Here is a 26,497-nt window from a genome sequence, read left to right as displayed (position 1 = left end):
AATATAGAGGGAGTTTGGTACCACATTGCCATTGCCTGTTATAATGTCCCATTCGAGTGCTGTTGGGTGGGTTGTTTTCAGTACCTTCCCTGCCACAGTGGACAGCGTGAATATGTCCTAAAGAAGTATGTCCCATTTCACATGGTAATCGCATGGTAGCCCCCCTGTAGAGGCTTGAATAGCACTCTGTCCTCTCATACTTCATATGACTTTTTTGGTGAAAATGCTGCCTGCATTTCCTAGACTGAAGATGCATTAACAATGTGTCTCTATCCAAGGGATACATGAACGAATCCAATCTGCAGTCTCACCTTCTGCAGAGTTCTGCTTTGCAGACCCTGCTGGACCCAGAAGTCATGATGTCATTCCTTACACCAAAATGGGTGGCACATCTATATTCCTACTGGATATGACAAGAAGCCATTAACGTGCTCCTGAAGTCTCATTTGGTGTCTTTCAGCTCACATCATAGTTTTTCATATTTCAGGGACTGGTTCTGGGTCTCCTTTTCATCAAATGAGTAGCAGTTACAGAGATTAGCATCTCAGATCATGAAAGAATTCCATTGCATTATATTTGCAGCCTAGAATAATTGTTCTAAAAGCCTAAGAAGTGATATTCGTTTTTACTATGGCATTGTTTGCTGGAAGAAATCATTTGAGGTGAGCACTGATGAGCACACAGGCTGCTCTTGTAAGTGAAGTGGTTCTTTATGCTTTATTCTATTTTAAATTAATTTTAGCAAGTAGAGGAATGAAGAGAAAGTACTTCAATGTCTGGACAACACGTTACTGACATATAATTTTCTGTTGACTTTGCTAACATCTACTAACATCAACTTGCAGAAACATTACTATTTTTTCTGCTTCAGTAAACATTCAGCCCTGGATTTAGTTGTTTTGTGTGGATCGTAGTTATTTGCTCAGGCTAATGGAGATTAGAGACCTGTGAAATGCTTAGTAAGATACCTCACAGTAGAGAGTTTCCAGTCTGGTATGTTAAATAGGTTTGAGCTGTTTCTCTATATTATTTAGCACACACTAATATAAAACAGGAGCATGAACTGATTTACAGATTATCCTTTAGAGCAATATCGTAAAAATGTGTAGGCATATAAAATAAAAAGGAAAGGGAGAAGAAACTATGTATCTTAATAAACCAAGCACATGAAATATTGAAGTCCATATTCTATTGCTTAAAACAGAGGATTAATAAAGATTGCAATAAAAAAGAAGTAGAATATCTTTAGACTAGAAATGACCTGTCAACCTCAACTGTAAACCAAAAACAAAGTCAAAAGTATCATTTCAAACACCAAAAAACAAAGATGTTATTTATTATACTCCCTAAAAGTCTGGCCAAATGTGATTAATACAGACACCCTTCCACATGAGCAAGTACACATGTACTGATAGGTAAGTACAGTCAAATAATGAGAAAAAAAGAGCAAGTAAAGTGTTCTGTACATTGTTGCAGTGGGGATTTTTGCAACACGTGTTCGCGCCAGCCGCGTGGGTGGGATCTGCCGAGGAACTGCGGCAATCACGGGACCTGAGGGTCCTTCCTGGGCAGGGGAACACAAACCAACCAATGGGGAATGAGGCTGAGCAGGGGCAGGGAAACCCCATAGGCCCTGCCTCTACCCCAGGGCCCCTCTCCCAGGACCACATGGCAGGGGGGAGGAACCCCAACAGTGCATCTAAAGAGAAAAGACAGCTTTTATTTGTCTGATTATTTACTGATCTATTGAGAAGAAATGCTTTTGATTTTGACTTCTGGAAAGGGAATATGAGGAACTTCTAAAGAACACCATCATTGGACTCTGAGCCTCTTCATTGCTTCTGAGAACATAAATGTATGGGCTGAAATTCATCTCTTCTGCTTTTTAGCTCTCCATAGTTAAAGTACTTAAGTTTATCTAGGCTTTCAGATGATGATGAGAAAGAAGTTACCCTGAAGTCTTTGGAAATGGGTCAACTGTGCACTAAGAACTGAGAGCTCTCTGATTCAGATTCCTCAGCTTTCCACAGGAAGGTGAGATGAATCCAGGAGAAGGACTATGCAACCATATATTGTGTGTCCCACCATTCTTACTACAGAAGGATATTCCTATCACAAAACAACATTCTCAAAACTTGGACAAGCAACAGTATATAATTTAACTTCTATTTCAGTTTCATCTCCTGCCTCTATAAATTCTCCTAAGGTTTTTGGAGCACAGACACTGCCTTCATCTCTGTCTGTAAATACACATTAATAGCATTGCACTGATAAGAAATCCTCATAATCAACAGGGAGCTTTTTTGCTACAGTACTGAAAGACTACCAGTGACAGAGGCTGGCTTTCAGACTTAAGTTCACTACTCCTTTTTTTCTGTGGTACTGCCCATTGATTCCAGTGGGGATTCATTGGAGTGCATGAGGTTAGAATTTAGTCTATGATGTTCACAAAGTGATAGTTCACAGCAAAACTTTTTGTTTCACTACCTCAAAATATGCCTTCATTAAAGACCTCTAATTTGGTTCCCTGTCAAAATGATTACAAAACTCTACTTAATAAATGACATGTTTTTATATTAGAAGTCAAAGGAAACTATGTCTCCAGAGCTTAAAGAGCACTCATTACACAAACTTGTAATTGTTGGTCATCACGGAATTCTTCTCCCAGTAAAGTTCAACTCTAAAGTAGTTTCTTGTAATGCTTACAAACCATTTTTTACATTTAAATCCTGAAAACTCATGGGCAGATTGTTTTTGAAGAAAACAGGTTGTTATCAGCAGTTTTAGCCCTAATCCACCTCCTGTCAATTTGAAAGAGTATTATGGGGTCTAATCCTGCTCCTACTAATTCAATGAATAAGCTCAGACAGTACATGCAAGGACGAACACATTGCCTTTATATTAACTTCAGCTGTATCCCTCTCTTTCTTCTTAAGGTCCTCTTTTCCTCCTCAAGTGCTACAGATAAGATCTGGAATGGGGGTTTAAGGCATTATTTATAAAAAATGGACAAAAAAAATTGTGTTAGGCTTCCGTGACTGCTACCCTGAGACCTTGACAGTCTCGGGTGCCAAAAATAGCATCCATGACTCTGTAACAATAGGATTTTTACTCCTACAAAGCAAAACCGCTTGTCTACAGAAGAAAGAGATAAATATTTTAATGAAGTCTCCTCTGCTAAGTGTTCTTTTTTTTATGGTGCCACCCGGCCTTTGGCAAGAGCTACGCTGTAGCCCTAATGCACTTCTTGCATAACAGCTCAGCTTAGTAGAAAGGGCTAGATATAATGCAGTACACAGCCTCCACAAATTCATCCCTTTTATGGGAATAGAATAAAATAAGTATCAATGTAATTACATCTGACATGTCCAAAAGATTTTTGGAAGAACAACAGCATTTATTACACTTGTTGGTTTACGTCACATTCTGATTTATTTTTCAAGTAATATGTTATTTAGGTTTATAAACTACTTAAGGTGGAGGGTTTTTTTAAAGGATTAAGTAAATCTGCTCAATCCCTTATCTACAAGCTAAAATGCATCAATAACTTGGACTGTCACAAAGTTTTGATTGTCTTTAGTGTTTCTCCAGCACTATTTAAGGCTTACTCTTCTTATTGCAGCAAACACTTGTAATAACAGGAATTTGGCACCACTATGTCATAACTACACTTTGACAAACCCTGTATTTCAGGAAATCTATCCCCACTGTCTGCTTTTGTTGCATTGCTCATTTTTACTAGTTGCATAATTATTATGTCAGAAGGATAGAATGGATGCAGATGAGCTGAGTCACTGTCTTAGAGTCACCGGCAACCACATCCTGGTAAAATCTGGTCCATATTGTCCACTGAGGGTCACAGACTACCCTTTACTCAGAGCAGAAGCAGTGGCCCTCTCCCTGTGGGATACCAGCAGCACTGAGTAGAAATATGCTGGAGCTACAGCCACTGGGTTGCATGTCTCTTCTGCCCACCCTGTGAGCTGGTGGATGAAATCCAGTCCTGGTCTGGGGTCTATGCCAGACAGCATTGAGCTAAAGCTGGTAAATCTCTTGAAAAGGTGACCAACACATCCACATGGTTCCCTCACCTAACCTTCACAGCACTTAATCACTGGGCAGGAGGACCACATGCATGGCTGTGTTATTATACACATGTATAATCCCTGAGGAACAGGAACCCTGTCCCTGGACACCTCTTTCTTCTTTTCCCTCAGACCCTCTGCTCTTCTCTGTGAGGTTATTCTCATGGTACACATATGGTGACACACATATTTTTATGAGCACAGGATCCCAAAGCCTTTAAGGCATGATCCTACAAACTAAAATTTGAGTTCCACTGACTGGACAGTAGTTCTTATGACTGGGAGGATCAGAGGCTAGTAGACAGATGGAGCATTTTTAGGCTGCAGAAGGGAGGGGGTAAACAAAAGTGTCATAATATAAAATCAGAAGGAAAAATACTGTTCAGCTGTGTTCTGAATTATTGGCACAGATGGGAATTGCTGCATTACTCCCTAAGAAGCTTCTATTAATTTGGTCTTTTATTTTCTTTCCTGTGAGAGTTGACCTCCTGTAGACTTTTTCTCCACTCCTTCCCACTCTTTCTGAAGAGGAACAGACCAGTGATATACCTGCATGCCTATTTATTAAAGACTTAATGTTGATAATAGGACATAGAGATCTTCTAGCTCCTAAGGCAAATGCATTTGGTGGTTAATGCTGATGAGCACATTAAGGAAAGAAAGGCCTGGAGAGAGAGAGAGCTTGAATTGCTCTCTGACTTATGAGCCTGTAATAGCACAGTTTTGAGTAAAAAGAAAGGAAATGTCTCCTAATATCTATAACCGAAATTTGCCCTACTTTGAAAGCAATAAAATGTAGTTTAGTGGCTTTTTAGCTTTCTAACACCCAGAACTGATCTATCCTCTCCAGCACAAGTAACTCTGAGATTTCACATTCTAAAGTTTGCCAGTAGGGTGAAAGATGATTTAAATGCGCCAGAGAAAACCCAGAAAATATGACAGGAGTCACAATAAAAGGACCATATGATTAGCCAGTCTCAGATGCTTGAATACTTACACTCTTTTCATGAAAAGAATTATTAGTTTGTTTTTTGTAGTGCTAGAAGGAATCCTAAGTATGGAAATTAAAAGAACGAGAATAGTCTGTCCCATTGCTGTGCATCTTGGCAGTGGTTGTCGGAGTGGAGCAGATTCACATTCTTCCCCTAAGAAGAATGCTTGCAACTGAGGGTGAAAGACAGCATCAAGGAGAACCTCTGGTCTGGTGCCAGGTGGAGTTAAGCAGGGCACAAGAGACCAGTACAGCTGTGAGAGCAGAGCATATTCTGTAAAGGCATGGGAGGTCTCTTGCAGAAGATAAACATTAATATGAACCATGCTAATTACCTCATTAAGTAATGTGCCTTATTATCACAAGAAACAGAATTACTATCAGCATTGGTGGGGTCTCCTCTGCAATCAGATATAGACTGTAAGCAGACTGCAAGCATCAGACACTTTGAGCTGAAAGTGGATACTCAAAAAAGCCCTCTGGCATAGGTGAAACTGTAGTTGCAAGTAATGAGGTTAGAATACAGCCCTAATCAGTCACTGGAAACTATACTGCCCTTGAAAATAGTACTTTTGAAGACATTACTCTTGAAAAAAATTGAACATCTATGATTTTTACTATGTTGAATCTCTGAGCTGTAAGTTGGTTTAAGAGTCCTTGCAATCATGAGACACCAACTCCATCTCCCACAGGAGAACAAAAATCACTTCTGGAGATAAGTGTGTGCAACATGGCACAACATCCACAGCAGGGACATGAAGTCATACCTGTCACTCTTTTGCCTCTGTGCCATGTAACAGCTCAAGGCCAACAGGTCATTTCTCCACTCATTCCCTAGACACACAAATTCTGTACAGAGGTGAAAATCAGTGGGAACCCAGGGGACAGTTGTCAGGCAGTTCATGGAGAAGTAGTGCTTTGAAGTGTGTAATTGGTTTGCATCAGGAGTGCAGCATTAGCTCTCTTCTCCCAGGATTCCTGCTCAAGCCCCAAAGCTGTGCAGTTATAAAGTGGGCACAAACAAGAAAGTACCTATAATAAGAAAGTCAAGGAGAAAAGGAAGGAAAACAATGCTCAACACACTGAAAACAACAAACCTGACAGCAGAAAAGAAGACTTGTTATATAAAGGTCTCTAGAAAGTGATTTATACTGGGTGAGAAGCAAAACTAATTGAAAATGCATAAAAGGGAGAGGGTTTGGCATTCCTCATTAAACCATGTCTGTTGTTGTAAAGATAAAAGAAACACAGTTTGAACCAAAAGGTTGAGTAGAAATTTTAAGTCCAAGGACAAAATTTTCAGTGAATGGCACAGGCAAAATTAAGCATGAGAACTGCCAGATATTGGTTAGAGTTCCAAATGGATTTTGACATACAGAAAGATAAATACATCAAATATAGTTATACTTAAAGTGGAGGCAGGTAAAGACTCATAGATTATTCTTTGATGCCGCTGTGGATGTTGAGGTCAAGCTGGAGAGAGTGGCTCAGGAAATAATCTTTCAGCTAAGGTGAGAGCGCTGGTCAGGAGGAGCTTTACTTGCTTGTTATTGTTTACATGAAGGGGTCCAAAAATACAGCCTGCAGGGCCAAGATAAATGATCTGTAGTACATTGCTTTTATAGTGTTCTCAATTAACCATGCAATTCTAAAGGTTCGCAGTAGTTCAAAGCAAGCTAGTGTATAGTTCAAAATGTTCAGGAATCACTGATCTGGGGAATTCATTGCAGAGGGTGGATAAGCAGAAGGACCCCTTTTTGCAGCACAGGAATCTCTACTGAAAAAGCAACTTTTGTAGTGCTTTCAGGTCGATGTCTGGCACACCACAGCCTTTCTCTGAGCATGACACACAACCTTTGGAAGGGGAAAGAATTACAGTGGAGGCATAATACTAATGATTCAGAAAGTCTGGTGTCACAACCCTGAGCACTGCAGTATCTAATTACTAGGCATAACGGTTTGCACACAGGCTGTGCCAAATAATGATGAGAGAATTAGACACCTAAAAATGGAGTTTGCCCTCTGGGGAAGGTCAGTGTAAGCCAATTGGTGGGAAAAAAGCCAAAGTAGTGCTGTGAGACTGAATTCGTAGTCCGTTACAGAATTGGGATCCATGCTACACGGAGGGCTACATTCTGCAGAAAAATACACTGAGCCATCAGCTTAAGTGAAACAGGTTTGTCTTTCAAAACCTGAAGAAGGAGGAGGATAGAATAAGGCTTTCCTTCCAAAAGCTGGGGAAGAAGTGCAGGTGCTCCTTCTGAGTTCCAGCCTTGGTGTTCAGTGCAGTCAAACCATCTGTTGGATAGCTGGGATCAAAAAGTTTTCATACATGAGGGATTTGACCCTTCGTAAAAGCTGTAGCCTCTAAAGACCTTACTCACCCTTGATGGATAGTTTTCTTCATGATGAAATTCAAAAATGAAAATTAATTAGGAAAAAAATTACAAGACTTCTTGTAGCTATGGTTTGATTATTCACTTAAACCAGGCTTATAAGCATTTTATGAAATTCAGGCTGCACAGGAAGAGATTGAGAAAATCCCTTTCCAGCATTCCCTATTGCATGATTTCTCGGCAACACATGTAGGGAATATATATTTGCATCACTCTGGGAAAAGAAGTCTCATGCGACCTTCCAAAATCCTTCTGTTTACCATTGGCATCTGACAAATTTTCTACCAAGCTTCAGACTTTTTAATGAACACTGAAACTCTACAGAATTTGCATTTTAAAATGTAATGAAATTACATTTAGGCGTGGTCAAGAAGCTCCATTTCTGAGCAATCCATTAGAAAATTCAAGGTTTATCAGCAATCTCTAAAAAGTTACATTTTGAAAACAAAGTTTTTAAATGTTGTATACAAGAAAGAGGTAAACATTTCTTTAAAATAGAAGAAAAAAAACATGGAAAATTTATTTCTTTGCTACCTGTGAAAAGAATAGTAGTGGTCAGTATTATGAAGCTTTATGCCTGAAAGACTGAGAGGATTGGTAGTGAAATACAGAACCTCAGTCACGGGACATGAATTCAAATAAGAATAGGGTTAGTAGTGACAGAAAGTCATTACTGTGTCATTGCAGTGTGCTAATGTTCAGAGATTCATTGGTGGCTTGAGTCCAATTACTAGCACACAAGAGGTCACATTACAAAATGCACCATCAAAACTGGCAGAGGCAGACCCAGTTCTACTCTTTGTAACATGCTGCTACATTGCCATATCCAGAGATATCCATTCAAATTTGTGTCAAGACTCAGAGCCAGTGTGGTTAACCAGTCAAGCTCCACACTCCACAGATTGATGAAGAGAGGACATCTGAAACCATTGATTCAATAATTCAATTTGTAATTGTAGTTGTTGCAAATTTCCCTATTTAAATTACATAAACCACACAGCACCAAGCTTTTACAGCCTGCAGAGGCAGTGCCTGGTGGCTGGGAGGGTGAGGGTTAAGCTGTCCCTGGGCAGAGTAGCTCATACAGGCTCTTGGTTTCTTTGCAAGAAAACAATGCTCAGCTGAAGCTGATTACTCTGCCAGGCTACAGCATCACCTCCTTCTTTAAAGGTTTGGAGTGATTTAGCACTGATGGAAAGCCAAATTGTGCAGAGCCTTGAGTGAACTCAGAAGAGGCTTTTGTTTTGCTAGACTAGAAGTACATGAGTTGTTTTGATTCTCCTGGACTCACCTGAGCAAGTTCAGAAATCTCTGAGAATTGGAAAAGAGCAAAAAAGATTATTACACCAAGTGAAAAATTAGTAAATGGTCCATTGCAGCTGATATGTTTTCTTAAATATATTCTAAATTGAAAGGCATGAAAAATGTCATGAAAAGGAAGAACCTGGATTTCTGATACAAAATAACAGTAGATGTTCTCAGAAAAATTACTCTCCTGACTACTAGCTAGAAAGGGACACTAAGACGCTGGATTGTGATAAATCTTTTAATGCACAAAAGATTTACAATGGAATTATTATTACTTTACAGGGAAAGTTCTTAGTCTTACCTAAGTGTGTATATGTAATGTAGAAAGTCTAGTATATAATTATAATAATATAGATAACATATCATATATTGTGTGTGTGTATAAAAATATATGAGTACCTTTTACACTTGGTTGAACAGATTTCAAGTAGGCATTAGAGAAAACAATAAGTGAAGTATTCAATATTTGGCAGAGATCCCTAGAGACTTAGGCCTACTACACTAGTAGCTGTGTCACACTGACAAAAGCTATTTCATGTTTTTCAGCTCTGCCTGAAGGAATATAAAAATAATAGAGGTCCATTGGTGGTTGTGTTGGCAAGCAAAAAATTAGCTTGGCCTAATTGGCCAGTGCTGAATGTGACACAAAAGCCTATTTTCAAGGGAGGTGAGAATATGTGAAGCAAAACAAGTAATAAATAGAAAGTTGGGAGGATGATTATTTTTAAAGAGAAGGCAATAATTCTATTTAGTATTTCAAGAACATTTTAAAGATATTTATACTATCAGTATTTTAACATACTAAAGTTGTGTTGTCTAATGGAACTAAATATATGGAAGAAGAACCAGGATGTTTTTAAGTTGGAAGGTGTGCCAATGGGCAAAAGCAAACCTGCATTGTATTCTGGGAACTTTACAGAATCACCAAGGTTGGAAGAGACCTTCAAGATCATCTAGTCTGACCATCAGCCTGGCACCACTGTAACCACCCCTAAACCGTATCCCCAAATGCCACATCCAGACACTACCCAAACACTTCCACAGATGGTGACTCTACCACCTCCCTGGGCAACTTATTCCAATGTCCAACCACTCTTTCAGCAATTTTTTTTTTTAATATCTAATCTGAACCTCCCACAGTGCAATGTGAGGCCATTTCCTCTCACCCTTTCACTTGAGACATGGCAGAAGAGGCCAACCCCCATCTGGCTACCACTTCCTTTCAGGTAGTTGTAGAGAGAAATGAGGTCCCCTCTGAGCCTCCTCTCTCTAGACTAAGCAACCCCAGCTCCCTCAGCCCCTCCTCATAAGACTTGTGCTCCAGCCCCTTCACGAGCTTCTTTGTTCCATCTCTGACTTGCTCCAGCACCTCAATGTCATTCCTGAATTGAGAGGCTAAGAACTGGACACAGGACTTGAGGTGTAGCTTCACCAGTGCCAAGTACAGATAGACAATCCTTTCCCTGCTGGCCACACTGTTTCTGATACAAGCCAAGATGCCACTGGCCTTCTTGGCAACCTGGGCACAAGCTGGCTCGTTTTCAGCCAGCTGTAACCACCAGGTGCAAGTCCTTTCCTGCTGGGCGACTTTCCAGCCACTCTGCCCCCAGCCTGTAGCTCTGCATGGGATTGTTGTGACCCAAGGGCAGGACCCTGCACTTGGCATTGTTGAACCACACTCCTTGCATACATACTCCTTTGATCAAGTGCCCCAGTGCCCTGAAGTCCATTTCGATTGCTTCAGGACTCATTTCTTCAATCTCATCACTACGGACCTGACAACTAATAGAGGCTAATAGTCAGAGGGTTGTAACAGATCAGGGAGTTTCCAAGTAAAATCCCTTACCCAGGCCCCAAGGAGGCAGCAGACCTCCCTGTGGGATGGGTCCTGCTGATAAAGCAGGAGTTGCAAATTTGCTGGGAATCATCCCTAGATCTTGATCTGCCCTTTAGAGTGCTGAACAGCATGAAGGCCAGCAGTGGTGAAAACCTCTTGTCAGTCAGAGTTTTACTTGAACATGGGAGCAGCTGGATTTGATTCCCAGGTGAAATCAGCTCACAGATCTCGGTGCTGTGCCCAGTAGCTGTCATAAAAAGAGGCATGGCTGTCCTTGCAAACTTTCACAGTGCTTTTTAGTGTTAATGTGATTTATACTTGGAGCAGTTTTACCTGATGGCTAATATATACTCAAGAGAAATTTAGGAATGGATTGGCAGATAAATGCTTTATTTTGAATTTGCTGCTATTTAGCACAAGTATTGCAACTAAAAGGAAAAAGGTAGAAGAAATAAATGACATAAAATTTTCAGCAATATTTCTGGGATGAGCACTGGAATATACCTAATCACACAACTAATAGGAAAACTCTCTCTCCACTGAAACATCAAAACATACCCCTGGGCTTCAGAAAGTGTGTTTGAATCTGCACCAAAATTGTGCTTCACAGCTCAATCCTAATTTTAGTCACAATGCTGAAAAGCTTTACCAAATAGCACGTTCCTAGAATGACAGAGAATTGTGTGGGATTGTCGTCTTCCATGTGCTCATGAGGTGTCTGAGGGAACAGAGTGCCCACGAACCAAGGCCAGGTGGGGGAGATTAGATGGGTGGTATTTAGCAGTTGCCTTTGGAACCATTTCCCAGGAAGAATGTGTCAAACTCTTGCCCATCCTGCTGGGAATCGATGGAGCCTGGAACTGGGCTCTCTTTACAGCAACCCTTGGTGTAGTCAGTACATCTCACACTGCTCCTGTTTACCACCAGCACTGCGGTGTCTTTGTTCAGTCATTACTGGGCACCATGGCCAGACCCTCACTTGAAGGCATTGCTCATCTTTTACCTCTAACCTTTGATGTGAAGAATGGCTGGAGATGGTCCTGCTTTTGAAGGTGAGGCCTTTTATAGCCAGATGTTCATGTTGCTTCCGGTTAATGTCTCACACAGGAACTGATAGAAATTCTTTATACTCTATTTTATTTGCATCCATTTATTTAAAATACTGAGTCTTTGGGATTGGTGTGCATTCATCCTGGTTCATATTTGTTCATTTCTCCATGAGATATAAAACATTGTCTCTTAACATTATATTGCTTTTTAATCCAGTTCTCCCAAGAAAGAATTTTCTGAAAGAACAAAGTGGGAAGAAAAAAACACCACAAAAGGAAAAAGTCATATCCATAGGACAAACAAAGATTCATTCCTTTTAACCTAAATGCTGGTACAAATCTAGGGGTGAGTTTTCTTTGTCTGGCTGGCACAGGTGCTGGCTGAGCTATGCCATTTCACTGATTATTTTGTACAAATTATGTGATGACAGTCATCAAAACACCCGTGCTATGCCAGAAGCCCAACAGCTCCTTTTCCTCTGTCAGTGATAGATATCTGGGAAGCAAGGCAAATTTTATCAGCTCCCACTAATAAAGATTTGGACAGAGAAATAGCAAGAGTAAGAAATCATGCATTAACATGGTGAGTAATAATGGCTCACTGTCCAAGTTGGGATCAGAAATATAAGCTATCCTGAACTGGTCTATACCTCTTCTTAGAAAACTGTGCGCAGGTCTTGTTTTCCCGCAAATAGTGTAAAAAAAAAATTAGTGGAGATTCCAAAAAGGGCAAAAAGTATGATCAAATATAGGGAGCAGATTCTGTATGAACACAGTAGGACTTGTCAGCCTAGGAAAGAGATAAGGTAAGTAGGTATGAAAACAAGAGGCAGGAGGAGGCTGGCTACAGAATATCACCAGATGCTTTTTTGAATACAAGAACCTGGCTGGGGGCATCACACGGAAGAAGGATCTGCAGCCAGAACAGTCAAAAGGACACTGACCAAGGAACTACAAAACAGTGTTGTGAATGCCAGAAACGTGCATGAATTTAAAGGGTCAAAATAAAGCCCATGGAAGTCCAACCCACCAAGAATCACTAATTACAAAAAAAAAATATTGCAGCTCTGGTACTTCTTCAGTTATTTGTAAGTGGTTGAAGGACGGAATGATATTCATTCAATGATATTATCATGTATAGTTAGCTGATTCTTTTCCCTATATGTTTGTTTGCTTCAGGTTCAATTTTGGAGACTGAATATTAGGGTAGATGAAGTTTCAGTCTGAACTATTATTGGCATTTTTTTGTTGATTTATAAGCTATGAAAGAGCTGGACAGTTCATCCTATATATGTGTTTCTGTGTGGGTGCATGCTCTGACAAAAGAACTGTTAGAAAATTAGGTCCTAACTAAGTAATACAAGTCATTGATTTTTAGCAGCAAAGACCTTGGAACATTTTCTCTTTGTGAATTACAGGAGCAAAGATCAAATTGTCTTTTTTTTTTTTCTCTCTCTTAGTTACTTTTGGCTTTACTTATAATAGGATGAAAAAATTGTATGTCTGCATCAGACCCCAGAAAATACAAAGTATTTGAGTAACAGTGGAAAAGTATGTTCTTCCTGTAATCATTTGTACCATTTTATGAAATATCATCTAGCCAGGCGTTTATTCTCTGTCCATCTCCATGGTATCTTAAAGACTTAAAATTTTAAAGTAATACAACAAAATAATAAATTAATTCAATGTTTATCTGATATCATATTCTTGGGATAAAGATGATTTTAAGAAATTAAGTCATTTTTACTTACATCTGACTCATTCTTTCAAAGCTGGTTCATTTCACATGCACATACAGAAGTGTTTTTAAAACAGAATTAGCTCCCAAACAGCAACTTAGATACTTTTCAAATTATAACTGTACAGGCTGACTCCTTAAGGCAACACAGTTGAAATGCTTATTTAGAAATTCCACTTAAAATTATTACCAGTAGCAATTTATATTATCTGTTGTTGGATGTAATGTTGAAATAAATGGCTAATTAGTGTCAACTTGCCAGCATTTAGTTACCAAGCAGCTTGCAGGCTCTAGGGAACAGCTTTATAACCATCTACAGCACTCTCTTTAGACAAGAACCCCATTTAGCAATTGTCACATGTAATTTGACATGCCTGTAGTATTGCTTTATCCATAGAACTTCTTTTTGTACTCGCAGAATGGTTAGTTTCTATATTTCTACTAATGGTCTTTTTTTAAGTGATCTCCAAGTTAAAGTGGTTAACTGATATTTTCTCCCTTGCAATATATCTGCTTAGTCCCAGAGCTAGTCTACTACTTCTGAAGGCAGTTAATTGAGATTGGTTTATTCATATGCCCATGAGAGCCCAAAGGCAGGGCTTAAGCAGTCACTCATCCCTTGCAGAGTGTGTGGCAGTCTAGCTGATAAATTTTATTGCTGACATACAGTCCTCCATCCAGTAAACTAAGCAAAAAATCCCACCGAATAAGATGGCAGATCTCTCAGGAGAGCATCTCCATCACAAAAACCACTGCTGGAAGACTCAATTCTGAGTTACTCCATAATGGGACGTGATCTCTACATCACTTTAAACAAAAATGGGGTTTGGAAGCACAAGCTTCCACTGCAGAGATGTTCTGCAGTGATTGTCACAGTGTCAGTGTCACCTTCAGTCAGGACATGGCTTGGGCAATGGCAGGACCGCGTAGACTGAGAGCTCCTGCACTTGCCACAGAATTCGGGTTCTGTGTGAAGGGTTGTGCAAACCTTTGCCTACAAACTCTAAAGAAGGCACATTTTCACCTGTGTGTGTGGGTGATGGCCAGTGTATTGTGAGAACCACCATGATTTAGGGAACACCTGGAAAGGCAGCTTGCAAGTTTTACATCAAGAACAGTTTTACTGCTATGTTGCTTTTCTTATCAATATGAAGTGTTGGATCCATTCAGAAACATTCTCTTTTTCCTAAAAACAAACATGCTTATTTCTGCTTCTGAAGTCTGGGGGAAAAAACCAAACAGAAATGCCACCTCAGTAGTATGTCTGTGACTGTAATGCTGCTGTTGGGAGTCAGCTGAGCTGTACCTCTGGTAGCTTAAAAATCCCCCATGCAGCATGAACCAGAGATCATACTTCTGTGATGATTTGCTCAGGAACAGGTAGGATATTAAGTTTTCCTATTCAGTGAGGGAGAGATGGCAACAAAAGATACCTTTTACCTCTTTGAATTTAATATTTTATGGTAAATGAAGACAGAAGGAATTTGGTTATCTGAAACTTGGTCTGGATTGTGAGAAGCTGGGAGTGTTTCCTTGATCAAGCCTAAAAGCTTTTGCTTTTAACAAAGCAAAAGTTCCTGTGTTTTGACCTCCGAGTACTAAAGTCCTACCTGTGCAAATCTGTTTAAGTGAAAACCCTGGTGCACATACAAACAAAACAAAACAAAAACACAACCTCCCTCCCCCTCAAATCCCCTGACTTTTGTTAGAAATTCTGTATTTCAGGAACTGCTAACCCAGCCAGGTGCAGGGGCACTAGTTTAATTCTCTTGCACAGCAGGCTGGAAAACCCAGGGAGCACTACCACTTTTGAGAAGCAGATGTGGTTTTCATCATTCATGAATGATGAGTCTGGCCAGCGCTTGAAGGAACATTTGTGGGCCCAGAGGGGACCACGTCCATCACTATTAGGCAGAAGAGAGGGCTATTGCAGCAGAGGGCCCTGCACAGCAGTAAAAGCATCCAGGAAGATTATTTGCAATTCCATGCAGAATCTTCCTAGGCTGGAATAAAATTTGAAGTAATCTGTGTAATGTTGTTCTGCATCTCACACAACCAGCAATCTTTTGCATTAGTAGAAATTGTTTTTCCAAAATCGTTAGGCTATTTTCAGAGCTGGCCAAAAACAGGACAGTAAGGCTGCAGATTCCTCATGGTTATTGTTTGTTAATGTCAGAGAGGATGGGAATGTCTTTTCCTGCCTACTCTCCTATACCGGGATGTAAGCGTGTGCACAAGTGGGTGGCTGGCAGCCTAAACTCATGGGCCAATGAGCAACTGTATAATCTTCTCACCAGAGCAGCCTCTGGGGCTTCTCCTGGAGAAGAGGAAAGAGCCATTAGCTGAGGCAGGAGATAAGAGCAGATGCATCATCATCCCACCCAAGTGGATAAAGAGCCAACCCTGCACAGACCAAGCGAGCAGCTGGAGGGCAGGAGGATAGCCCTGGCCCTGGGATGGCAGGGCACTGTTCTTTTCATCAACTCCAGTGCAAAAATCTTGATCTCTGCCTGGATGACCTGCTAAATCTACTGGGAAGTGTCATTTGTCTCCCACACATGAAGGAATATGAGCTGTGCTGGCTTCTACAAAGATTGTTTAGTTTCCATGGATCTCATACTATTTCAATTATTCTTTGATCATAAATTGCCTTGCTTTTAAAATAAGTATTACCAAGTTAATTTTAATGTCTATCTATTTTACAACTCCATTATTTTCTGACATGTTTTACATGTTCGAAAACAAAAAATGTTACTAGCTTTCCTTTTCAGCAAACAATATGGGAGCAGACAACAGACATCAATCAATGTAATAATTCTTTAAAGAATGTAAATTAATTCGAACGAGGTGGAGGAGGGCATATGTACCTGTAACACGCATTTTAAAATGTTTCAGCAGTTGCATTTGGTTTTAATGGCGTTTACGCCCTCTAGTGTCAGAAAGCCTTATCGTAGCGAGGGTTTTTTTATCCTTTACTGTGTCTGCCAGTCTCAGCCTTGAGTATTTAGGCTTGGCAAAAATGCAAATGCTGGATTTATTCTTCCTGTATATGTCCTCCAATTCTGCAGATTTGGTACAGAGGTCACTTGGGGTTGTTTTGACCCAAAGTGAGCTATTTCAAATATTAATTTCTGACGTAACACACACAAAAATATGCTAAATTACAAATTCTGTCATTATTTATTTTGACATCCACAATACACTTATTTTTCAATTGGAAAAAAAAAGTTACTCCTGTGTTAAAACAAACAAACAAGCAAAGAGGAGTTAAATAAGCAGCATTGTCCTTCTCATTTTTTAAGATTATTAAAGAAAATACACTGTCTCTCACATCAAGGAAAAATGCCCAAAACGTATGATTAATTTCAGTTATAATTTGGACCTTTGACTTACGAAATATTTCATCTTACAGCCATCAAAAACTGGGTTTCATTAGATTCAGGAATAAGATGAATAGCTGATGATGCCACAAATAGAGCCTGTGTTGCCTGAGATTTCTTGAGTTATGGGTATGCAACACCAGATATATTCCACTCATCAGTTAGAAAAGCAGTAGTGTGTTGGCAAGTGGATGTCCATGGGTGAGATCTGACATGGCAATGCTGAGATTACTGGCTGGGCATTAGTAACCCTAAATGCATTTGTGTTTCCCAAGATCCTGCAAGAGCTCCGTCTTCTGTGTGTGATTCAAGCTGCATTTCATTCCCCCCAGTCTATCATGGAAAGTGCTACATCACACCCACGTTACTCACATCAACACTCTGAAAGATCCACTATTTGCAAAATGAAGGAATCCACTGGCTTGCTGTCTTGTCTTGCAGTAAGGAGTTAAATATGCAAAAATTATCTGTCACCTGATGAATACAAACAACTGAGACAAACATACATGCCTTTAAATCCATCCATCCATCCATCCATCCATCCATCCATCCATCCATCCATCCATTCCTGTACAGTGTCACTTAGTGAACAGATATCCATGGACTGCAAGCAACAGCCCATCTGGCCTGTCTGGACTACATCTAGTAAAACCTAAGCATTAGTTTGATATGTTGTTTCTCACTTGTAATTTGATAAAACTTGATTGACACATCTAGTTTGTAATAGCCTTTTCTCTTCCCTTTTTTAGGGCTACTGAAGTAGAATGCACCTGACTGATATCAGGGATCAGTATGTAGCCTCTTTTTCTTCATTCATCCAGCACATAAAATACTGGGATGACACTTCTGACATTACAAAATTAGATTGTCAGTACAAATCACGAATGCCCAAAGACTGGCTTGAGCTTTGGCTACAATAATAGACATATGCAGAACAGACGATATAGAAAGCTATGGAAAGACCACAATTAGGGGAAAAAAAACAAATGAAGGAGAATATGTTTACAGTTCCAGCCTGAGGAAAAGGGAGACAAGCAGAGTAGCACTAGATAAAACCTTAAAATAGTTCTCTTTTGAAAAGGGAGTCCGTGAAAATTGCTTAATAAGATTCTACATTTGTTGTGTCTCTATGGCTGAAGAAATCAGATTTTCTGCAGAATTTAGAATTTGTTTTAGAGGTCAAGTATGAATTTTCCACCTTGAAATAGTAGCACCTCGAAGCTTCCCTGCCATCTGAAAATGGAGTTACAATGTTTTTTTAGTTTAGAGCTTCCAAAGGTTAAAACAATTGCAGTTAGGGTTATAGAAGGAATTGTCCCTTCATTTTATGTCCTCCATTTCCATTGTTGGTGTTCAGTGACATATGAGGTATAACTAAAGTTAATGTTTAATCCAGGAGGAGGAACTTCAGTAACAATTCTGACTACACACTAGACTAAAATCTGTGTCACTGTCCCAGAGGAGGGCAAGGCTAACCAGGGTAAATGTAGCAAAACCTCTGTTTTGTCACAAAAGTAACCAAATATGTTTCTCTCCCTGTGAGAATTGGGAAGACTAATTTCTTTGAAGTAATTTTTTCTGACCATAATTTTATTTAAACATCTCCAACACAGTGGTTAGCAGCAGGAGAAAACCCAATTATGTAAGAATTATTAATGATGTGAAAGGTATTACTAGCACTAAATAACAGACAAGCAGAATTACCTTTGGAAAATGTCACTGTATTGAAACTGATGCAAACTAAGAAAGAAAAGTAACCAAAAGCAAGTTATTTTAAAGTAAGTAGTATATGCATCTGCATGACGTTTTGTCCAGAAGGTAAGAAAAACATTGCAAAGTACCTTCTTGTGTCAAACAATCTTAAATTTTTTATTTCACTCTGTAACACTAAAACATTTTGAAAAGGCATCTGCTTATGTCACTGGTTAGGTCCACACATAAATACAGAAATGCTAGAGATAGATGAGCTTGTGGTTCCTGTCACAACTCCTAAAGCTTCAGTCTGCTCTTGATTCATACAATTATAGCGTCACATTATCAGCAGGATGAACTATATCCCTGAGCAATTTCAAGCCAAATTAATTAGAGCTAGCAATGCCGTCTGTCCACAGCTGCCATCAGTGACAATGTAAGCTTATGGAGGTCCAGCAGTTCAGCATTTCAAGTTATGAGCATCTAAACATAGGTTTAGGAATCTCATTTAAGAGATCTAATTTAAGAGCTCTAGCACTGGGCATGTGTAAATTTTGCATTTCAAAATCCGGTTGTGTCAGGTTTCTGTTGACACAGTTTGATGCAAGATATGAAAATACTTGGATTGTATCTGTAACAATAAAGTAAAACTAATGAATACTGTAAAGGAGAAATGTTTACCAGTGATTTGATCCTAGGAGTTCTCCACAAAGCCCACCACCCTGGCCCTATGCCCACTGCTTTTTCTATTCTGCCTGGAAAAAAAATGGGGTTAGTGAGGTGTTGGGGATCCCATTTGTCAAAGAGACCTTGAAAGGTCATTTTTCCACTTCCTTGCCCAAAGAAAAGAACAGTGGGGCATGCATACTGTTGATAGTCAGCTCTGGCTTTAGGAAGAATAAGCACCAAAAATGTCTGTGTTGTAGGGTGCAAATGTTGATGTGAATGAAAGCATGATTCTCTTTCTGGTATTTTTCCAGTTTTTAGTTATCTTTAATTAAGACCACCTATATTATTCATTTAAAAGATGGATTCTATTAAATTATGTATTTTTCATGCAATCCTGCATGTCGCAAAATGAGAAACTAATAGCATTCAAATTCTGGGGGGGGGCGGTATTGGCAGAAATATTGATTATATTATTCATGTGAATATTTTATCTTGGACATGCTTGGTAAAGCAACCAAATATTTATTTAACACTACATAATCTGTGTCAATAGTCTAAGACTTGGTCATCTGTATTATATCTGCCTGGATGATGATTTATTTGAATATTTATGTTCAACACTTTCCTCATATCTTACGAAATACAAACCATTCATCTTCACCTCCTTTTGACATGAGCTGAGCTCTCATTGCTAGAAGGTGTCCTCTAGCTTCATATAGTTTCTCCATCATCCCATATCCTCACCCTTTTATCCACTCCTTGTGATTAGGTACACAATTCGGACACTGACTTGAAGACTTCTTCCCTCTTCTCTTTTATTTTTCCAGCTCCTACTAAACAGACAGGTTTTGTTTTCCAGATAGTATTTTCTAAATACTGTCCCTCCTGCAGTTTTACTTCTTTCCTTGTGTTAAGAGTTTATAAATTTTTTGTAATAGGGAATGTGCTATCTCCCTGTTCACAAGCATACTAAAGTCACAAGCTAAAATCAATGTTTAATAATAACTTAAAACCAAATGGTACTTGAAAGTAATTCATCTTTTTATTAAACTCTGTAGTATGTAATTACATACTTCTCCCCTACAGAATATAGCAAAATGCAAAGAGCTAATAGCTCTTAATAAGTTTTCACTGGAGTGCCTTTACATACATCAGTAGTACTTTGTTCTTACTTGCTGGACAAAACAATATCCAACATCATAAAGAAAGGTGGCAACTTTAGTAATTCTGAGCACTGCCAGGATGGCAGTTACAATTTATTTGGTTGCTTGCTTGTGGCTTGAGTTTTTCATGTTTGCTTTCACCTAGACCATAGAAGGGACATCTGGAGCTCAGCTACTCCAGCTTCTCATGTCAACAACAAGAAGTTAGGTCAGCCATGCTTCTGTCCGGCCAAGATGAAAAAATACAATGATAGAAAGTCCATGATCTCCTGGGAAACCTGTTGCAAAAATGTGTCACCCTGCTAAATGAAAGTACTATATCAGTTTAAGTGAGACAACAGATTATTCAGTTTAGCATCTAATTTGCCAAGTGTTCTCTCTCAGATCTTGCCGGTGAATCCGATGAGTTCTTTCAACAAGTGAACAGTGTAAGACTGAACTTCAACACTGATTTTTTTTTTTTCTTAGCAAGGTCATTCTCTCTCCATTGCAATCCAGGCAGCCAGGGAAGAGTACAGCAGGTAAAATGTGATGTACCTGCCCAGTTTGATAGACAGGAGACCCAAAATTTTTTTCAAATTAAAATTATTTGTGCACAACAATGGGCATGCTGCATATATAAGCATATGTGTATAAAGCATTATCTATATGTAAGTATTATTTGCAAGAGAAGTAAAAGCTATTGTGCAATTAATTCATTGTGAAATTAAATAATTAGAAGAGATTTTGTCTTTACTAAGCCTTTTGTTTTCTTTAACCCAGGTATGGTGATATGGTGCCAAAGACAATAGCTGGCAAGATTTTTGGTTCAATATGCTCCCTGAGTGGGGTCTTGGTCATTGCTCTGCCAGTTCCTGTAATTGTCTCCAACTTCAGCCGTATATACCACCAGAATCAACGAGCAGACAAGCGCAGGGCACAGAAGGTGAGCTTCTAATTTTTCATCCTTATGTTGTTGAACAATAGATAAATATGATTTTCTATATGTTGTGTGTAATTATAGTGCATATTTCTTAGCAAGAGGACCACTATATGTATGTGCTACATGCCTAACCCACGTCCTAGATGCAAATACTGTCTTATTTTTAGTGAGGAAAAAAAACCCAACACAAACCAAAGCTGGTTCATTTGTCTTTTTTGTCAAAATGTACAGGCCTATTATTTTGGTAATTCATCCTACTTGTTAGACTAGATCTAGTATTTTTAGGCAATAGCTGCAGTCTCACCCACTGAAGATTCGTCTGCATTTTTTCAGGCAGACTTTCTTTCTACCACAATGTTCTGAGGAAAAAAAAAAAAACAACAAAACAACCAACCAAACAAGCAAAACCCCCAAACCTAATAATGATTTCTAACATCTCTGCTAACAGATTGCTTCACTAATCCAGGTTTAGTTTAAGTTCCAGATTCAGTCTCTGAGGGAATCTGATTGTTGGGCAACTTGTCTCTTCAGCTCTATTTTGTTTAAAAGGCTTCAGATAAACAGCTCAATCAGGTAAAAATGAAAGTAAAAGTCTGTTTTTCCAGCTACCTTGATTTGCTGAGTCTCTCACTAAAATATCCACTCAATCTACAAGAAGACTGTTTCCTTCCCTGACACATATGGACAAGGTCAGGGGCTGGGAAGAGAAGTTTTTATCAGGAGTGATGCAGCCAAGCCTGGACAGTCACTTTCATCTCCACATCACTGCCAATGCACTAGTTCCAATCCACTTCTCTGAATTCTGAAGTGCCAGGAAGCTCAGAGAACATCCATTGTCACCTGAAGCCATGTTCTGGGAGCTGAGATCCCTTCTTTCCACTCCTCTGCGAATGGCAGTCAGAAGGCTTTGGATGCCACACAGGTTGCATGATTGTCAAGGCTAGGGTGTCACCACTTGGGCTTTTTGTGGACCCATGGCCTCTCTTGAGAGGTCCTGAGTCTACAGGGGTCTCAGGAGAGCAGGATCATTGCTGGGGGAAGTGTGCAGGCAGACCATGCCTGGGGACTGCATATATAGACCAGGGAGCACAGGCAGTTGCAGGCTGCATCTGCTTCATATCGACAACAGCACCAGGGTCGAAGATAAAAAATGTTTGTGTGTTTCTTTCTGGCCACCTTTTTGACTGATTTCTTCATTACAAAAGAATAAAAACAGTGAAATAAATGTATGCATTCTCAGAATATCTTAAAATCAGGAGGAACAAAGGTACATGGCCAAGAAAGTCATAGGCCCAGGAGGAAGATACAGCACCCTTCAATGGCCACATCTTGGAAAAATGCTGTCAGATGAGGAAAATGGCTATAAAAAGAAACCAGGCATATCACAAGAATTTCATACCTCTCTAGAAACCTGATCTAAAATATAGGCTACTTCAGGGATCCAAATAATGTACTTTATCTATCTACTAATTCCACCCACCCAACAAAGCATGTTGTTTTGTCCCACAGCCTAGTTCCAGCTGTGTGTTCCTCTTTTTCACAGCTGACTTCATGTCACTTCTACACTACCTTGTTTTTGTCAAGAATTTTTCTACTTCTGTTTGTGGAATGGCAGCAGAGAAACCACTGTATCTCAGCCAGAACACAGTGCTCCTGACTGTGCCCCTGATCACTGTGGCAGTCATGGGTAATAGATCTGCTTGATCCCAGCAATCACTGTGCCTATTCTGAGCTTTCATAATAGCTGCAGACACAACCTTTTCAGACAGAAACTGTCTCCTACTGCATGCCACAAAACAGAGTTTTCTAGGCCTGCTTTACATTTGTGTCATGGTCTAAACCTAGCCAGCATCCAAGCCCCATGAAGCTGCTCACTCATTCCCCCACCAGCAGGATCAGGAAGAGAACTGGAAGGATAAAAACACAGCCCCACATGAGCCACTTTGAAGAAAATTAACACTACCCCAGCCAAAACCCCAGCACAGTTTGTCAGTGAAAAAAAGATGGACACTAGAAAATATCTCACAAAAGTGAGATTGGTAGACTGGCTGCTATTCCCCATAATCTCTTCCGGAATAGAAACTGCTTTAGTTAATCACTGACTTTTTCTCCTTGCAAAACAGTGAGCTCATTGTATGTTTCAAGCAGGAACATGAAGTGATGAATGGCAATCCTGCCAAGTGTTTTTTCCTCTGCTCCCCAGAACCATGCCAACAGTAAGGATGAGAGATCTCCTCTGACTGTGTTTATGCCCTTTTTGCTTTGGAGAAAATGGCTTTGAGGTCTGATTAACTTAGCACTGGATGTGTGTTTCATTGATATCTTCTATTGCAAAGCTAATCTATTTCAATCTAAAACGACTGAGATGTTGAACTGAATATTGCTCTGATGGACTAAAAAAGAAAAATCAACAAAAAGCACTTCATGGGTACTGTATGGTCCATATTTAGCTAAGAAATATAGCCTTGCATTTCACAGGGGGTTTCTACTGCACTGCAAAAGAATATTCAAGCAAAAAGGTCACATTATTGAAGTTTGAAATTCCTTCTTCATTCAATACAATAGAGGCTTTACACTATTTTCTGAAATAAATGTTACCCTAGGCACCGAACCTATTTCTGTTCTCTGAGGCTGAAGAACATAAGCTAAAAAGAAGGTGCTGTTTCATGGAGAGCAGCACAAACCCCTGCAGGCAGTGGTACCTCCTGCTGGCTACAACAGCTTCAATTGGACTGAGACAGTTGTGCCTTTGAATTGTGCAACTTTATCAATATCTCACACAGAAGTTTAATCAAGATAGACTTCAGAAATGGCAAAACACTTGGGCTGGAAGGAAACTCAAGAGAAAGTTCTTTGCTGAAGCGTTGAAGTCTAGTTCCAGGAGCACTGGCAATTTACAGTAGAAAAATTTTGTCATTAGGATTGTTCAAGAGCCATGTGACCATCATTTTATGCATTTACTGAGTTCTGCACAGTTACTGAAGATTAGACAACTCCATTTGTTTCTTTTTGGCAAAAAGACACTGCACATTAATACTTGGGAGAAGATGGAAGAGAAATTTATTTATATACCATTGCATTTTGAATGCATTTTAAAGGAAGCTCTTGATAAAAATACATTGTTGTAATTACCATGAAATCCCACTCTGTAATACAGACAATGTTGGCAGGATAGGCCAGCTTTCTGCTGCAGTACAGGAAACCCCTTGCAATCATTATAACCAAAAAACAGAGACAAAAAAAAAAGAAAAAAGGAAAACAAAAAGGAAAAATCAGCTATGCTCATCAAAATGTTGTTTTCTATCAAGTATTAAGGTCCAAGGATCTGCCCTATCCTGACAAGAAATGAATGAATAAATAATCCAAACTAGACATTGAAATTCAGGGCATAACTAATTATGCCCTGGAGTATTACTGTGCCTTCTTCTCAAGTAGTTTTATCAGTACTGAGACAGTTTTGAAGAATGCTATTTGTGGAGATTTTGTCAGCTAGAGACAACTTCAAGAAGCTGTTATTTTGGTTGCCCATTAACTTTGGGCAACGTTAATGACAGTTGTGTTGTCATGTACAAAGGCAAGAAAAGGAGGGGAAATGAAAAGGGAAGGGAAGGGAGAAGGGAAGGGAAGGGAGAAAAAAGGTTTAGGCAAGGTTGGATATCATTTCCTATTCTGTATGTAATAGGTAGCAAGGGCTAAGATTTGGCAGGACCCTTACAGTGGCATATTCACTGGGATGACTACCAGGCCAAGGAAGAGACAGAAGGAGGCACAGCTTCTCTCTTGGAATGGGTATCTGGCCACTCCATAGCATCTTGGACCTGAAGGTCCTTTCCAGCATACTGCAGCAGCAATTATGATTATAAAGTCCTCCATACCCTGAATAAAGTATCCCTTGCTATATGCCTTTTCTGTTTTCCATACATGTCTTTGGGAGGCAAGAGCCTTGTGTCCTTTTGGCCAGCAAGTGCCTGAGTGCAGGTACATCTGCCCAGTGTTGTTCATTATCTGAGGAATGAAAGACCCTTAATATTAGTTGCCCAAGTACTTCCTGCCTAGAGTGACTTTGCATGGTGCCTTAACAGAACAGCCAAATAACCATCATCAGTTCCAAAACTTGATTTTAGAAATAAAATTCAACCTGCATCTTTCATGCAAGTATGTTCTTCTACCTTCACATAGCAAAATATATCCTGAAGATTGGCTTGGCTTTATTAATTGTACATGATGCACTTTTCTGTCAAGTTATGAATAATCAGTTACTAGATAATTATAAGTAGCTCTAGGATAAACTGCAACAACAATTGCTTAACAGCATCTGGCAGTCAGAGTGTTTGCAGTAGGAAACCCTGCTAACCATTTCGAATTCTTTATATGAGATAGGCTGTTAATATCAGGGGCATTGCAGAAATATAACTAACAGTAACTTATCCAGGATTTTTGAGTTTAGCAAAAAAAAAGCATGTAGAACTCATGTTTACTGAACAATAATTTGAATAGATTGTGAAAGTAAGGCACCACTCAAGAAATGTATGAACCTTATTTCATTCCATATCCATTAATGTGCAAAGTAAACAGCATTTTCTTCTCTATTGATGTCATGTAAATTATTGCCAGCTAATATGAATTCAATCATTTGCAATTACTGAAAATTAGAAAATCAGAGAATGAACTGTGGGTGTGATTTGTCACTTAAACACACAGGGTAGATTTATAAAAGACCAAACAAAAAAATTATATAAACAAAAATGTAACTGATTTTTTGGACAATGTTCGCCCTTGCTCTAGGAGCCACAGTGTTGTGGCTCAGTGCAGGCAGGCAACTAAACCCCATCCTTCTGCTCACTCTCTCCCTTCTCCCGAGAAGAATGGGGTGAAAATCAGAAAGGTAAAACTGCAAAACTTTGTGGGTGGGGATAAAGACAGTCTAATCTTTTTTATAAGGAAGGGAAACAAATGCAGGGGAAAAAAGTGATATAAAAGAACACATTTGCTCAGCACCAAGCCTGTCGCAGAGGAAGAGCAGGCCCTGCCAGCACCCACAGCATCCAGTTTTATTGCTGAGCATGATGCCCTAGGGTGTGCAATAACCATCTGGTCAGCTGGGGTCAGCTGTCCCATACATGTCCCCCCTAACTCTTTGTCCACCCCCAGCCTCCTCAGTGGGACAGTCGGAGGAGCAGAAAAGGCCTTGGCTCTGTGCAAGCACTGTGCAGCAGTAACTAAAACATCCCTGAGTTATAGACACTGTTTTCAGCACAAATCCAAAA

General features: G+C 39.6%; 1 protein-coding gene across 1 annotated transcript in view; it reads left to right on the top strand.

The window, feature by feature from the left end:
- KCND2 (potassium voltage-gated channel subfamily D member 2) overlaps positions 1–26,497 on the top strand; it is a gene marked incomplete at its 5' end in the record, with an annotated part of 265,694 nt that overhangs the window by 224,688 nt on the left and 14,509 nt on the right. The window contains one exon of the mRNA XM_017743745.1: positions 21,071–21,233. Coding sequence (XP_017599234.1) covers positions 21,071–21,233 — 163 coding nt within the window. The remainder of the gene's footprint in view (positions 1–21,070; positions 21,234–26,497) is intronic.

Source organism: Corvus brachyrhynchos, unplaced genomic scaffold, assembly GCF_000691975.1.
Source record: "Corvus brachyrhynchos isolate BGI_N302 unplaced genomic scaffold, ASM69197v1 scaffold29, whole genome shotgun sequence".
Classification (NCBI taxonomy): Eukaryota; Metazoa; Chordata; class Aves; order Passeriformes; family Corvidae; genus Corvus; species Corvus brachyrhynchos.
Note: the sequence above shows the minus strand (reverse complement) of the source record. Positions and strands in the feature narration are given on the sequence as shown.